Source organism: Buteo buteo, chromosome 16 (assembly GCF_964188355.1).
Source record: "Buteo buteo chromosome 16, bButBut1.hap1.1, whole genome shotgun sequence".
In the NCBI taxonomy this organism is placed as follows: domain Eukaryota; kingdom Metazoa; phylum Chordata; class Aves; order Accipitriformes; family Accipitridae; genus Buteo; species Buteo buteo.
Genome location: NC_134186.1, coordinates 14,959,467 through 14,975,381, shown reverse-complemented (window position 1 = coordinate 14,975,381; position 15,915 = coordinate 14,959,467). Strand labels below are relative to the sequence as shown.

General features: G+C 40.5%; 1 protein-coding gene across 6 annotated transcripts in view; it reads right to left on the bottom strand.

Moving 5' to 3' along the window:
- HPS5 (HPS5 biogenesis of lysosomal organelles complex 2 subunit 2) overlaps positions 1-15,675 on the bottom strand; it is a 28,669-nt gene extending 12,994 nt beyond the window's left edge. For 5 of the 6 annotated variants that reach the window (XR_012653147.1, XR_012653149.1, XM_075047961.1 and 2 more), the window contains exons 1-14: positions 15,608-15,675; positions 13,795-13,964; positions 13,255-13,365; positions 12,333-12,397; positions 11,515-11,707; positions 9,862-9,999; positions 8,354-8,565; positions 7,945-8,016; positions 7,633-7,721; positions 6,440-6,618; positions 6,056-6,214; positions 4,772-4,931; positions 2,573-2,696; positions 629-775 (exon numbers count right to left, since the gene is read on the bottom strand). Coding sequence is in view for 3 of the 6 variants with exons in the window: in XM_075047961.1 (XP_074904062.1) it covers positions 629-775; positions 2,573-2,696; positions 4,772-4,931; positions 6,056-6,214; positions 6,440-6,618; positions 7,633-7,721; positions 7,945-8,016; positions 8,354-8,565; positions 9,862-9,999; positions 11,515-11,707; positions 12,333-12,397; positions 13,255-13,365; positions 13,795-13,902 (1,757 nt within the window). In the remaining 3 variants the exon portion in view is untranslated. Of the gene's footprint in view, positions 1-628; positions 776-2,572; positions 2,697-4,771; positions 4,932-6,055; positions 6,215-6,439; positions 6,619-7,632; positions 7,722-7,944; positions 8,017-8,353; positions 8,566-9,861; positions 10,000-11,514; positions 11,708-12,332; positions 12,398-13,254; positions 13,366-13,794; positions 13,965-15,114; positions 15,437-15,607 lie in introns of those variants that run through there. The other variant, XR_012653148.1, reaches the window with a different exon arrangement.
- Between the last annotated feature and the right edge of the window lie 240 nt (positions 15,676-15,915).

Genomic DNA, 15,915 nt, shown 5'->3' with positions numbered 1-15,915 from the left:
AGATTTCTGCAGGTACTGAATAAAAATCAGTATCATGCCACTATACGAAAGTTAGTCCAAAATGGTAAATTAGCAAAACACTGGAATATGAAGTAACTTAACTTTGTATTAATTGGACAACCATTAAAGGAGTTCAATGTTTTATAGCTACCATTATTAAAAACAAAAAACCAAAAACCCCCAAAAAACAACACAAAACAAAATCCACAAAACCCCCAAACGCAACCCACACAAACCAAAAACAAAAAGAAAAGTGTTTTTAGGGAGATAAAAGTGTTTACTCCCCACTCAGAAAGGACAGGAAATGAACTGTTGGACTCATGTCCATACCTATAACGAGCATCACAGATGACACTGCATAAGAGTTGCTGAATACACTACATTCTTGCCCTTCAGTCATTACAGCACTGTAGAGACTACATGCTCCACCACCCAAAAGTGCTCAGTGCCCAATCAGCTTCTAGAAAAGGAGTCATGGCGAACCAGTGAAACCCACCATAGTAATGAAGGCAGCTAGAAAAACCTAATGCTGAGCAACTTGTTCTACTTGAAACAGTAGTTTTTCTTTAGGTTGCTATCCTCAGAACGTTCAGCAAATGCAATTGCTAAGAAAACATTTTATACTCACTCTTTCTCTTCCTGGGGAGTTGCTACCAGATTAACAGTCAGCTCCTGCAGCTCCTCATCATCCTTTACTTCTTGCCTCCCTCTAGTATCAGGACTTATATGTAGCGTGCCAATCTTCTCAGTAGTTTTGCGTACAAAGCTGGAAACGCTAGGAGTCAGAAGTTCAAACATTTAAAATTGGAAATTCAAAACTGAACAAATCAAGCACTTTCTTTCCATTCAAACCATGATTTCAGAAAACTTAATAATCTGAAGAACTCTTGAGAAAAGGATGAGAGCAGCAATGGCCAACAAGAACTAAACTCACTAAGCAGCTGCTCAAAATTCATACTTCAGTCACGGTCCATACTTTCCGCATAGAATAAAAACCTGAAGTATTTAAGACTTGGGTTTTTTGCTGCTGGAGAAACAGGATCACATACTAACAGTGCTTAGATTTTGACATATATTTGTATGCAAATAAATGCGGATTGGCTACACTGCCTTTTAAAGCTTATAAACAGAAAGCATCATTAGGAAATTATGTCTCTCTTGGTCATAAGAAACAGTTTTACAATACTTCAAATTAGTTCTTCAGATTACAAAGCTCACAAAAAATGTCCTTTTCACATCATCAGTCCCCATCCCTTCAGATATTGTATTCAAAAGAAAGCCCAGTGAACATACCAAACCCCAACTATTTCTACCACTGGCATGAAGAGAACTATGTCATCACAAGTTGAACAGAAAAATCAGCTTCTTGCTTTCTGGCCAAGAACTAGTTTAAGAGCATCAAGAAAAAAAAACCCCAACCATTTTACTTGCTTGCCAGAGAACATGGCATCTTTTACTATACTGGGGTATAGCAAAAGTTGAAGGTTGCTGCAGAAGAGAGAAAGGATTCAAATGTAGCAAAACAATTGGATTTTAACTTATAGAAGGATTAAAGGTAAACTTTTAAAAATTAACTGTAAATATGATAGTATTTTATTTAATTATAAATTTAATATAATGAATACTTGAAAATTTAGTCCTCATTACTAGTAATAACTGTTTCTACTAATAAAGTCCTAAAAACTGATTATGGTTTAGAAAAAATTCAAAACACTGCATGTACTTCTGAAGGTTATTCTGAGATCCTCACACTATCGATATCAGCTACAATTTTTTGTTGCAGGACATAATTCACATACTTAAGTAATCAAGGGATGGCTACGCAACTTTTCAGACCATTGTTAAGGGCCAGCAACATTTTAGCTAAGGAACTAACATACATAAGGGTTTTTTTCAAGTTTTTTAAGTTACGTATTTAACGCCATCTCCTTTATATTTGTGTCCCCCCCCCAGCTTTTTAAAGCGACTTTTAAAATAGAAATTTATTTTCCACGTAAAACAGACACTACCATATTTACTTGCACCAGTTACAAGCTACCATTATTCCAAAAACACTTTGGGAATTTATTAGATTCACTGAAAGATGTGTGCAGGGTGATGGCAGACCACGTGGTATACTTTGCAAGTGTGTTTTAGCAGTATCTCGCGTGCTTTGAATATTTTAATGTTTGTCCCCAAGCAACATAGGAAGCCTTCACTCATTCTTCAGAAACCTAAGTACCAGGAAATAAAAATCCCCAAACAATATTCACTAAGTTTGCTTTGAATACAAACCACAACCACAGTTCAGAGGGTAATGTTAAACATTCTTAGCCATTTAAACATTCTTAGCCATTTAAAAACTGAGGTTGAAATCTTGGCTCCACTGAAGCTAGCAGCTCTCTGTATCTTCATTAGAGTCAAGATGGAAGCTTTAAATTGTCTAGCAAACTTTACTGCATCTCCCGTGTTTCAGTTCAGATGTTACATTTTTGCAGAACAGAGTATGAACTAAACCAGACAATGCTACAAATTCAGAGGACAGAAAAAAGGGAAAGATGTAATGGATGAGTGAACCTGCTGGAAGTTTTACCTTTCTTTGACAGCTTGGAGAGAGACGAGAGGAGATGGGGAACGAAATGACAAAGGAATACTGAATGGGAGAAATGTCTCATTCCGGTCAGCCTCAACTGTCACAGATGCATGAGATACATTGTCTAACAAATGGAATTGAAATAAAGAGTCATGAAACACTGGCCCAGCAAAAATGGAACAATGAAACAAACTGAAAGTCACTAATTCATTAAGGGACAACTGGCATACAATATTTTCCTACTTAATATTCAAGAATGTGGGGAACCAGAAGAGCGCTACTTGGTTTTCAAGGGCCATTTTATTACTGACTTTGAACATAGTAGGCCTGCTTTGTTAATAGTCTTTTGGCTCTATAACAAGGCAAATGATAATCAACAACCGTATGAAAACTATCTTCTAAAAGTAGGCTTACAGTCCATTTAGGAGACAAAATCTTGATTTAATCCACTAACAGTTACTTAAACACCTATAAAAATTTAAGTATTGTGGCATACATCAATTCACATTGCATGATTTCCTAAAACCTAAGTCACATATGAACATACAGAGACACATAAGCCATGGTTAAGGTATAGAGCACCCTTTTATTTGAAGGGACTTAAAAGTACAATTCTGTCCATAGCTCTCTAGCTTTTGGTAAGAATCACAGGAAATACAGAATCACTGACTATTTCCTTTTCACTCTTACATCCCTAACAGTATCTACAATGTGTTTTGAATAAACATTTCCTGGTACAAACACAGACTGTATCTTTGAGTGATGTAAATAAGAAAAAAAGGATCCTTTTAAGTAAGGATGACACTGCATTTTGCAACAGTCAGCACCATCTGCACTGTTGAGAGGAAAAGATAGCTACTCCGTTACAGAAATTCTACCATCAGAATCTGCAGTCTCTCTAGATAGTGCCTAAAGGTCACAACTGATTTTACGATTGCTTGTAAATAAGGCTGCTTTTGTTCATTATGCAGATTAGAAACCTAAAAACTTATGACATCTTACGTAAATATGAGCAGGGAAACACTAAGTCCATTTCTCTTAAATACCAAATCAAGTACACATGCTTCAAGAAGCATCTAGAACTTCTCTACTTGGAAATAATCAGCAAATTTGCTCTCTCTTGTGGAAGAGATAGAACTTTTCTATCTTCTAACATTCAAAAACTATGTCCCTTCATTTTAGAGTTTTAATATCGGAAATAATACACTTCCTTTCAAGTTTTCTCACCTCTTGTTTTTATGGTGATGTAGGTAAAGAGGCACATGTAACCTTAAGTGCTACAAACAGCATGTAGCTTATTCAGCAGGTCAACACTACTGACAAGTAGGGGAGTAAATACTAATTCCTCTACTCTCTCTCCCCACTGTGGTTTTCCCCCAAGAAAGCATCCAAATTCTCTCCATACTCAACTGGCATCTACTCTCTGCAAAAGCTAAAAAGCAGCCTTTTTACTGGAAAGCCTCTCTACCATACCTGGAACTAAGCCAGCTCCTCATCATCCCTGGTTTCTGCATCCCCTCCCAATTCCAACCAGAGCAGATAACAAGACACCATTATTGTCTCACTCTAGCTTTTATCTAGTGACAGGTACTTGTTAGGAAATAACAAAAGCTCCCTGGATGGCCTAAATGTTAGTTACTAACAATTCTATCATCCCTATGCTAATGTATACACGTGTAAGAGGTGATCCCCTGTACAAATGGAACTCTGCAAGAAAGTTAAGAACACTTGTCATAAGCCTACTGTTTTCCCTGAAAAAATATAAAGCCAGAGCCAAGATTAAGAAATTCTTTCCTGGAAAAAAATATTACTGGAAGGATAGTGGCAGCAAACAAATCTCATCTGAAGCTCAATTAACACTGGTATAGTCAGCTGAGAGAATCACAGTATTAATGCTGAATTGCACATGGAGGGGTCGGGGGGAAATTGAGTGAAGTCCTAGCTTGGTAAAAGCCCTCTGGACCTTTTGTTTCATTTCTCTGGGTTTTTGTTTGCTTTTAAGCTTGGATATCTGTGGAGCCAGCATTTTACCCCAATGTTTCAGGAAGGAGTTTGAGTGGAAGGTGGGGTGACTGTGTTCCCATTGATCAAATTAGAAGATTTAATCATGAATAACTGGATAGTGGAAAATAAGAGCACAGAGCCAACCCAATTGAATTCTTGTAGAACAAATAATGTATTTTCATTAAGAAACATTACCAAGTTCTACTTGCTCATCTTCCTGATGTGCAGGAAATTCTTTAAGTCTCTCATCTTCTGAGAATGTTTGACTGTGGAGAGAACATGAATCTTCATCTGACTGACTGCCTCTTCGACTGATAACACGATATATTCCAGAGTCTAAGACACTGAAGCTTTCCTGTCAGACAAGGGAGAGGAGTTAGATGTTGAGTGGTACTTCCTTGCTAAACTTCCTGTAATTAACTCAAATAACCATACCCACACAAATAACCTTACAGCACTTCATATTTCACTGTCTGGAAAAACCCTACAGGACAGCATATTTTTGACATATCCAGAACTGAGGAGTACACAGATGCCAATAAGCATGCAGTCCAGTGACTTTATAAAGATGTGTAAGCTGCAATTGCTTTTAGGAAAGCAGCCTGCAGAACAACCAGTGTACTTAGTACAAGACAAAAAGCATCTTGGCTTCAGTCCTGCATCCGAGACTATCACCCCTTTGTACCTGTGTATCCAGGAGTCCATATTCTTTTTGCTGGTTAACCAGCAAAACACGCAGCTAGCACAATTACAGATGCTGCAAAACTGTTTAGTTCCAGGACACATAGACTAACCATCAGCAAAAGAATGTACGTGTAGCTTACTTGCCCATCTGCTAATGAAGAAGAACTTGTCTACCACACCGAGATGGAATTTACATTACTTTGGTTTTTGAACTTTACTTTTTAAACATTGTTAGAGTGAAAACAGTAACTGATATTATATTAACTATGAAGTATTTCCCCTTTCTTGAAAAGCTGCTGGGAAGGCGAGACAATACCAAGCAGCTGTATGTGTAGAAGAATATTAGCAATATGCTTTGATTTTTTTTTCCTTAGAGCTTTCTGCTTAAGCTTAGAGTGAGACAATTTTTTAAATAGGGCTAGGATAGTTCTGAGCATTTGGACATTCAGTTTTCACCACATAAAACTAGAGTTACAATCAAGATGACCTTTACTGAAGCATGTTAAGACACTAAACTCAGCTGTGGAGAAAGCCTTCTTCATATCAATCTTTGTCCACATCTTAACCATTAGGCAGAAAATAATATGGAAAAAAGGCAGAGGTCCGAGAGCTTACAGAATGCAAGTAGTAGTATTTTATACCTCTCTACCCCACCTAATTGTAGAACATAGCATTATCAGCTATAGTAGGCATGGTAAAAATGAAAGCCTCATCTTCAAAGTGAGCATCAAGGTGATTTTAAGTCATAAAGATAAAATCTGCAGGTAACAGTTTTGCCACTACCAATACACGTACATGTGATGAAATACTGCTCCTTCTACTACTGCATGCAGAATCTAGAGGTTCCAACTTTGAAATTAATTCTTCCAGTTGCATAACGAGATCTGGTTGGGTTGAGGCATCCAGCTGAGACTTCAAGTGCTCCAGCTTGTCTAGAGGCAAATTTTTTCTTGCCTAAAAGTACAGAGTGAAACAGAAGCATTATTATTTCTAAAGCACATGTGAAAAGCTAAAGGTACCATATATGCAGGCTAATTTTCATCCTAGAAGTATAGTCTCAGAGTACTTTTCAAAAACTCCAAGAATACAAATCTCAGAAACCTATGGAACTTAATGGAAGAGGGGGACAGGAAACAGAGTGAAGTTGCATTGCACATTTACAAAGGGGTATTTACTTACTTTGCAAGAAATAACTGAATTTTGGAAGAGACAACAGACCCTGGCAGCAAGGGTCCAGAACCCTCTTCTTATCAGACGCTCTATGCAGCGGTCTACCAGCAGAAGGGAGAGGTGTGCCACTTTTCCATTTGTATGCAGACAGAACAACTCACTTTTGTAAACTGCAATATCCTGAATATCTGCAAAACCAGATGCACAGAAAAGGACTGAAATCATTAGTCAATGTTCCATTCTGTTCCTGAAAAAAGGTGAAAACATATTTCCCCCCTGACTGCAAATGTGTGCAAAAGCCTAATACACTGTAGCACAAGTAGCATAGGGAAAACAAATGCTGAAGAGTGCTAAGCTTGCATCTCACAACTATAATGCATAGTTAAAGTATCAAAACTTTCCAGAGTTGTATTTCTAGAAAGCATTCAAAGAGTACACTAAAGGTAGTGAAAAGTCCCCTTTTCCTCTGAAGGGGGATGAAAAACTAAAGACTGATAAAGATGAGAAATACATCATTGTTAGCTTTGAAACAGAAGTAAAACATTTGCTAGTAGAAAAACACTTCGACCTTTCAGCAGTTTTCAGATGCAATACCTATGCTATATGCAAACACTCCATGACAAAGGCATTGGAAACTTAACACCAAAAGCGGTGGAGAGAAGGGGAAGAAAAAGACTAGCAATGACTAACCACTCTAGGACTATGCCTGTAACCATACACACAAACCCATTTATGAGGGTTCACTCATCTGCCAAATAAGTACATTCCCTGGCTCCAATTTAGACAGGTGTTAGAAAAAACAGGTTTTAAGCTTTCAGGAGCCAGATTATCCTTCACAGGACACCTGACAATAAACCTGAATAAACAGAAATGAGGAAAGGATACTACTGGTTTTACCTCACTAGTACTGCAGGTTACGACCTCTTACTATTTGATTACTCTATTTTAAGATTCACTCCACACCATGTTTTGTTTCTCAAGCATGTTTTCAGAATTATGGAGAGAAGGGTTGGCTGGAGGAGGCAGGGAGAGGGTTAATATTCAAGGATATACCTGACAGATGACAAGGAATAAGTTTTCTGATCAGTGTTCCACAATCCAGCTGCAGAAATTGAGCTCGAAAAGGCTCCACGTTAGGCAAGGACTTCAGAAGTGACAAACATAATAGACAATATTACAAAGCAAAGATTCTTAAAGTTTACCTTTTACTTCACTCCAGAGTAAGACTTGAACACTTTGGGGAAGAAAAATATAAATGCCTCTTTCTGTCCAGGTCATTACACAGTGCTCACTGCAAGCAAAGCAGAGGTTAACAGTGCAACAGTTAATTATGGTAGTAACTGTAAAATATGCAGGGATAGCATTGGCTTAAGTACAGCAAGAAGCAAGACAGTTGTTTAGCATGATACTTGGAAAATTCTTATGCAAAAAGATGAAGTTGGTAATATAAATTAAGAGAATATACAACTTTAAGTCTACTTTATCAACAGAAAGCTATGCTGACAAATACTCACGTCAAATACAGTAGCTTGGGGAAAGATAAAGATTGTGGAGAGCAGCTGGAACTAGTATAATGAGGATCCAGCCTATAAAGTAGAATTATTATCCGTTACAAGCATAACTACAATAATATCACTTTCTTAATGTAGTATTCTTAACCCTGTAAATACAAGGCTGGCTTAAATAAACATAGTCTTACAACAGCAGCATTCATTGTGGTAGTCACACAGACATACCTGCAGAATCAAGGTTTTGGCATTTTTGATAACTACTGGCTTGTGTTATCAGAGAACGTATTAAGATGACAACTAGGATTAATGGTTGACTGCACTAGGAGTTTATTTAATCTTCTCAGCATTAATGCAGTTCTTTTCAGCTAGAAGTCCCAAGCAAATTTATCAGTGATAACACTCATGTTTCTACCTGAGAGTAACAACAGGGAGAGGCGGTGAGGACAGCAGCTGCTTGAACTGATGCGTGCTTTGCACTTCTCCATCAAAGTTCACCTCCCACATCCTTGAGCCAGGTCGAGCACAATATATTAATGGCTGCTGATTCCCACTGTTTTTTCCAACAGGGAAGAAACATGCTCCGAATTCTCCATCTCTCTCTTTATTACCAATTTTCCAGAACTTCTCTCTAGTGGAAAATAACATACTTGTTAAGGCAGAATTAATAAAGGCTCTAATTAATTTTATGGGTTTTTTTAAAGAATAAAAATACTAAATCCTAGTTGCTGAATTGGTTTTGGTGCCTAAAAAAAAAATCTGTAATGAATATTATAAAGCTTGCATAAAGCTTATAAAAGACAGGGTGCAGAAATATCATTATTTTAAATGAATGCTCAGATCATGAGGGTGGGTTTTTTTTCAGCACCTTCCTATCACTGGGTTGACTGACTGGTTGTGATGGTGCAAATGGTCCCAGAAACCATTTCCAATCACAAGAAAGATAAGATGGTGATCATCAATAGTCATCATGGATTTATGAAGGGGAAATAATAGTCCTCTACAACAGAATGACTGGCTTGATAGATGAGAGGAGAGTAGTGGATATTGTTTATCTTGACTTCAGTTAGGCTTTTGACACTGCCCCTGTTAACATCTTCACAGACAAACTGAGGAAGCACAGACTAGATAAACAGACATCAATAAATGCAAAGTCCTGCACTGGGGGAAGAATAACTCCAGGCACCAGTACAGGCCAACTGATTAGAAAACAGCTTTGTAGAGAAGGACCTGAGGGACCTGCTGAACAAGCTGACCACGAGCCAGCAACACCCCATTTGGCAAAGGCAGCCAACAGCCTCCTGGGCTGCATTAGGAAGAGTGTTGCCAGCAGGTCAAAGGAGATGATCTTTCCCCTCTTCTCAACACTGGTGAGATGCATCTGGAGTGCTGGGTCCAGTTCCAGGCTCCCCAGTACAAGAGATACGGGGACATACTGGATCAAGTTCAGTGATGGGCCACAAAGATGACTAAGGGATTGTAGCACGTGTCTTACAAGAAGAGGCTAAGAGAGCTGGGCTGGTCAGTCTGGAACAGAGAAGGCTCAGGGGGAGAACTCATCCGATCCCATGTGTATAAAAATCTAATGGGGCAGTAAAGAAAACAGAGCCAGACTACTCTCAGCGGTGCCCAGTGAAAGGACAAGAGGCAATAGGCAAAAATGGAAATACAGGAAATTCCATTGCAACATAAGAAAAAGCTCTGTTATTGTGAGGATGTTGAACCACTGGCAAACATTGCCCAGAGAGCTTGTGGAGTCTCCATCCTTGGAGATGCTCAAAACCTAACTGGACACAATCCCACACAATCTACTCTACCCGGCTCTGCTCTGAGCAAGAAAACCAGACTAGATGATCTCCAGACATCACTTCAGAAACTCTGTGTGACTCTGTAAAGTCCAATATTTTACAAGTAAAATATAACTTGCCTCTCAGTATCACACAAGTAAGTGCGTGTAAGTGAAGATATGAGCAGTCTTCCATCCAAATAATCAAGCTGAACAACCCGAGAATCTACAGTGGTTATAATCTGAACAGGAAACATTACAAAAGCAGCAGCAGCCTACAGTTTGGAAGAAAAAAAAAAAAAGAAAGAAAACACACCGGTCCTCAGTTCAAAGTAAAGACTGTTTCATGAAGTTAAAATTGCAAAATCGAGAAAAGACTTATGCTACGAATACACTGCGTAGGACAGAGACATTCCTTTCTTGTCTCTCCTTTACAAAACAAGGTTTCAATGCTTAAGAGGCATAAAAGTCTAAATCCTCTTTTCCCAAAACCATTATTGAAGGTTTAAGTAAAAAAAAATAAAAAATCATATCCCTGTAGCATCCTGACATTTCTTTATAAAGAGTGTTTTCTGTAACATTAAGAGGGATTTTTATTCTTGCTTTTGCAAGCTTTGTGCTTTTGTCAGTTCTCTCGATTCTCCCCACAGGTACTTTCAGCCAGCAAACAGTTTTATGGAGACAGACCTGAGGGATTATTTGATACAAAAAAAAACTTCCATTGGATTTAGGGGCAGTTTACATAAACTCACTTTTTATATTACCCTGCAGCAAATTACCCAAATACTATTTATTATACAAATGTATCAGTTTGCATGGGTGGCAGAACAAAGTCACAGACTTCTTATGAATAAGACACTACTGGGAACTGCACTCAAATTTTCTAGCAGACAGTCACCGTTTTTGACAACTTAGAACTGTTTTCTTTGTTAGGAACGTGACAAAGTGCATTACATGAGAGACTCAACAGTCCAATTCCTTTAACAGGCATGAGCAGACACATATTTCATGGGCCTTGCCCTTCTTCCTTTTCTCTCTCTCTTTCCATAGTTGAATTTTTTGGTCTTTCTTTAAATGCAACATTTTGCTACTTTTAAGTCAATTTTCCATCAAAATCTTTCATGAGGGCTAGAAAGGACCTGGAGGAATACACCTATTTCCAGGTCATGCTCCTTCTTACGAATTAAAAGTAGGAGGAAAGGACCTAGTAATGGTAACGCTTAAAGAACACTCAAGGGCTAGAAATCAGGCTGGTATCATTAACATGCATCTCCTTTGCACAAAATGTAACGGATGTAAGCCTGACGTCCACCTACCATTCATTTTAACTAATCCACATCTTTAAGATGAGAGTAGCCAGACAGAGCCAAGCAAAAATCAGACTCTGGGATTGACCTTTCTCAGGCCAACAGCTGAGCTGAGGACTAAAACACACAGCTGAACCTCTAGCTGGAGTCTAAGGAATCCAACAGGCTCAGAAACACCACAAGGCTGGACTTCGATACTTGTAAATTCCAAGAGGAAGAAGCTTGGCCAGTTTTTAATTCTGTACATTTGAAAGCATTTTTATGTAGCATTACTAAAATAGCTAAAAGAGGGAGTGAGGGAAGTTCACGAATTAGTATTACTATTGCTGTCTCAAGAGACTGGTTCTTCATCCCAACAGTCAAAGCTACCAGAACTTCATCAGCTGGCAAGACTTACTCTGTTCTACTTCATTAAAACAAACAAAAAGATTCCATACATCATCCCCTGTGAACCTCCTCATCTCAAAGTATGTGACATTTTACCTTCCCTTGTTTTGATGTGTTAATCTTGATGGCTGATACTTTTCCCACATGATCTCCTACAAAAACACGAAGGGCGGCTGTATCCCAACATAGAGCTGTGACTTTTCTGCCCTTATGCTCAGAGGAAACATAAATCCGTTCTGGCTTCCCACGACGTTCCTGATTCAGCTCCCAGACCACTACAAGACCTTGGCTGTAAAAATTAAAAAAGAAAATACAATTTGATAATAAGTTTTCTCATGTTTTATCAGTGATAAAGATGCATTATTCCAAAGAAACAGAAAATCTATGCAAAGTAGTACATCTCAGAGCTGGCTGTGTTTGAGGTTGCATGCTTTCAAGAAGTGTCACATTTTTAATTCTGAAGAAGTGTCCTTCCTTGCATTACAATGCATCAGCACCTTTGTTTGGAAGGGTACCCTCACATTTACTGGAATTGCCAGTGAGGATGCGGAAAAATAAGCATTTAAATGGATCTTAAACAATGTAAGTGGTATTAACTACCAATCTCACTCTGCCAAGTTAATGAAGACACTCCTTTTGATGCTGAAAGGTCTCAAAGACATTTATCATCATAACTTCACATGCATTAACTAGCTCTCCCATAGATGTTCTGTTACAGAAATAATACTTATGCTGGAACAATTATTCCAGAAAAAAAGTTAAGCAAACTGTCTGTGCAGAGAATTATTCTGTAGGGGCCTCTACCAGCTAATTCCCCAGCCTGCTCTAAGTTCTCAGCAGATGTCCAAGTCTGAAACATAGAAGCTACTTAAAAATATTTATCCAGCATTCAGGTTTGCAAGTACATCACTCACCTGGTGGCAACAGCAACATAGTCTTCATCATGCAAACAACAGGCAACCCGGGAAACGGCACCTTCCTGAAAGCAAGTATGGGAGCAAGTGCAGGTAAAAGTTGTTCTTGTACTGCCTTTACGACTAACCAACTTTTATCTTTAAGACATAAACCAGATTCATGTCAACAGCTGCTACCACTTCACTGTGATGTGGTGGTTTGGGGTTTTTTTTGTTGTTTGGGTTTTGCTTGCAAACACTGAACTTACTCTAAAAAGATGCAGCTGACAACAACATGACAACATCAAGAGAAATGACTGCAGTTCATTCTCTGACTTGGAAAACAGAGAAAACAGTCTCCTGTCCTCACACCTATGGAAGCTGTTTTGCCAGAACCAAGCGAGACGCTCCCAACCTTAGAAAAAATGGCTGCATTCATGTTATGGCGGGAGCAGCAGTGACTCCCAGGAAAGATCATCTGGCTGTAGAAACAAGAATCCCTGTTCCATGACCTCTTTCAGCAAAAGCAACCCAGCCTATCTTTTCTTTGCTTATCCAGGTAGTTCATAGTTTGGACATCCAAACATGGGTAGTTACCTACACATGAATTGCTCTGATTCATATTCAAAGTTTTCTTCTAATTCTCAAATATTCAAGGTGACTTTGTTGCTGCTGTTAGAAGTCAGAATTTGAAAAACAAGAGGTCTGACCCTCCCAAGTAACTTCTTTCACACCTCATGAAATCTATTACACCACACCCTCTGGGGATACACTCCAGTATCACAACCTTTTTTAAACGGAGCAGTCCAAAACTTCACTTTATTTGGACAATTCAGCAAGCTGAAAATGGCTGTTGACTCTTAACAAAAATTAACTTGAAACAATGTCTCTTTCCCGATCCTGTTTTACCTGGAAATTTTTTTATAGAATTCTTTACCCTTACCTTATGAGTGAGAAAGAGTCTTTGCTTCCAACCATCTTTCTGTATAAGGTTCAGTCCTCCTCCTGAACTGCCTAGAGCTAGCCATCTCTTCGACACATCTATACATGTACACTGAAGAAATAAAAATCATAATGCATAACAAGGCTGCTAGTAAGTACTAATAACAGTACCTTTTCCTTGCATTATTATGTTATTTTTTAAAGGCTTCATTGTTTGCCAGCTCTGCGTACCACTCCTGAAACACTGGCAGCACAGTCAAAGATATTAGAATAGCACTCTCTGTGGTTGGAGCAAACAGTGTACCATGTAAGGCTGTACTATTTACCCCACAGCTGCGTTAAGAAAACACAGACACAGAGTAATAGGACCCTTTGTTTTCATTACTACTTCTTCCCAAAGTGTTCCCCCCCCATAAGCTAGCATGCACACACCCAAAAAGAATGAGATGAATCCTGTGGGTTAATCAGATAATAAACCAAATAAGGTCATTATTTGAACTTAAAAACAAACCAAAAAACCAACCAAACACCACAAACTCACCTTCAGACGACTAGAATCCAGCCTGAGCGCAGAAAGCAACGGATCCAAACATTCAAACTCTGCCAACACATGGTTGTAAGAGTCCGGAATTATTGGCACAGAGGCCATTGATGTACATGACTAGCGCTACTCAGTCATGGGTGCATTACAGCTTCAGATTTTAGCTGTACCTGCCAAAAATAAAGTTCTTGATTAGTTCACTTCTTAGTATTACATCTGTTTTTCTGTTTTTAAAGAAACAACGAACGTCTTCCTGTTCAAACAGCATCAGGTTTCAGTTTGCCAAAAAGGCCCAAGGGCTGCAAAATTAGACCCCTGCTTCATTTACGAGAAGTTTTTGTTGAAGTTCACTCCAGAAAACTTAACCTATCAGAGACCAACCTTAGAAATATTTAAATTGTAGCTATAAGATATATTTACACCCACCTGTGAAACAAATTCTGTCTACCTGTGGAAAAAGCCTTGTTTCATGGTAAAACACACTTCCCTCCATAACATGCACCCTTGACTTGGTGTCAAGGAAAACATTTAGCATTGGCATTTTATGCCTACATCACCTTCTCCTCCAAAACTAAATTTAAGGAATATTATCCTCAACTGATACCAAATTTATAATTACCTGCATTTGTGCATTTTTTTTGTGTGTAAACATGTATAAACTATCCTTTCCACAGTACTTCCTTTCCAGCATACAAGATAGGTAAGACAGAGTGAAAACGAAGAACTAAATAGTTACCAAAGCTGCAACCTCATATATTTCTCCTAAACAGCACATACTTTAAAATAATTTCTTCTTGAGGAATTTTTGAAGTTTAGACCTGTATGTTGCTTAAAAAAAACACTTGCTACACTTCATACTCAAGCCTCCAAATTTCTAAACAACATTTACTACGCAATCCCATAAATTAAAGAACTCCCTCCCAGAAATACCATAATGTGAAACTTTACACTTCCTTACAAGAAAAGCGAACGCTTACTCTCACCAGGCACTCGGAAAAGGGAAGATACGCATTTAGCCAGAGAGACTGAAAATTATTTCTTCAAAATTCTCAAAAGCGTCTTAAAAAGCTTGTATTATGGGATTTGAGGACGACTCCACCCCAGAGATAAAGACTAGACCATCTCTGATGGCTAAAAAAGGACCGTTTTGTTCTGGATTAGAGTATTCGGTCCAGAAAGACACCCTACTGCCCGTTTCAAACAGCCTGCCGTAAGGAAGGTCGCAGACGACCTCCATCGAGCAAAGCCAGCCTGAGATTTTAAATCCTTCCGTGGAACGCTGCTCTCGGAAACCGGCAACCTCCTCCGTGTCCGACCTACCTCTGAGCACACGCTGCCCGTTTGCCAGCCTCCAGCCTGAGAAAAGAGCTACGAGCCCCCCTTATTTTCTCTCAGATACGCGGAGTAAAGCAAAGTATCGCCGAAGCTCGGGAGAACCCCCCCAGCTCCTGCAGACGCAGCTGCCCGCGGAAAGCGGGCGGGCAGGGGACGCCCCGGACCCAGCCCCCGAGGGCCGCCGCCGCGCGGACCGCGGCTCCGGACGCCCGCGGGGCGCGGAGGAGCGAGGCCGGCGCCAGAGAATGAAGGCTTCCCGCGCCGTCAGGCCGTGAGGCGCTCCGAAAGCGGCGGCCGAGAGCGCCGGCCGGGAACCGGGACGCAGGAAGTCACGGGGACGGCGGCGACTCCCAGGGGCCGAGCCGTTCTCCCTCACGCAGGCACCCACCCGACCGCCCCGGCGGCGAGAGCCAAGCCCAGAGGCGGCGCAGCCCCCAGCAGGCGTAGAGCCGGGAAGCGGTCGCCGCCCGCGCCTTACCCGCGCTCCCCGCTCGGTCGGCTCGGCTCGGCTCGGCTCCCTCCCTCCCTCCCTCACGCCGCCGGCGCCGCCCCCAAACAGCGCGACACGTGACCCGCCAGAGGGGTGGGGCGGGGCGGCGGCGTGCGACTGGTCCGTACTGCGTCACGCCGTGCGCGCCCGTGCGGGAGGAAGCTGCGTCACGCGCGCCCGCCTGCCCCGGCCACGTGACGCTGACGCGCGGCGCCCCCTCCCGCCGCGGGCCGTTGCCGAGGGGAGGCCCCTCCCCCGCAGCGCGGTGGCGGCGGGGCCGCCGACCTGGGAGCGGA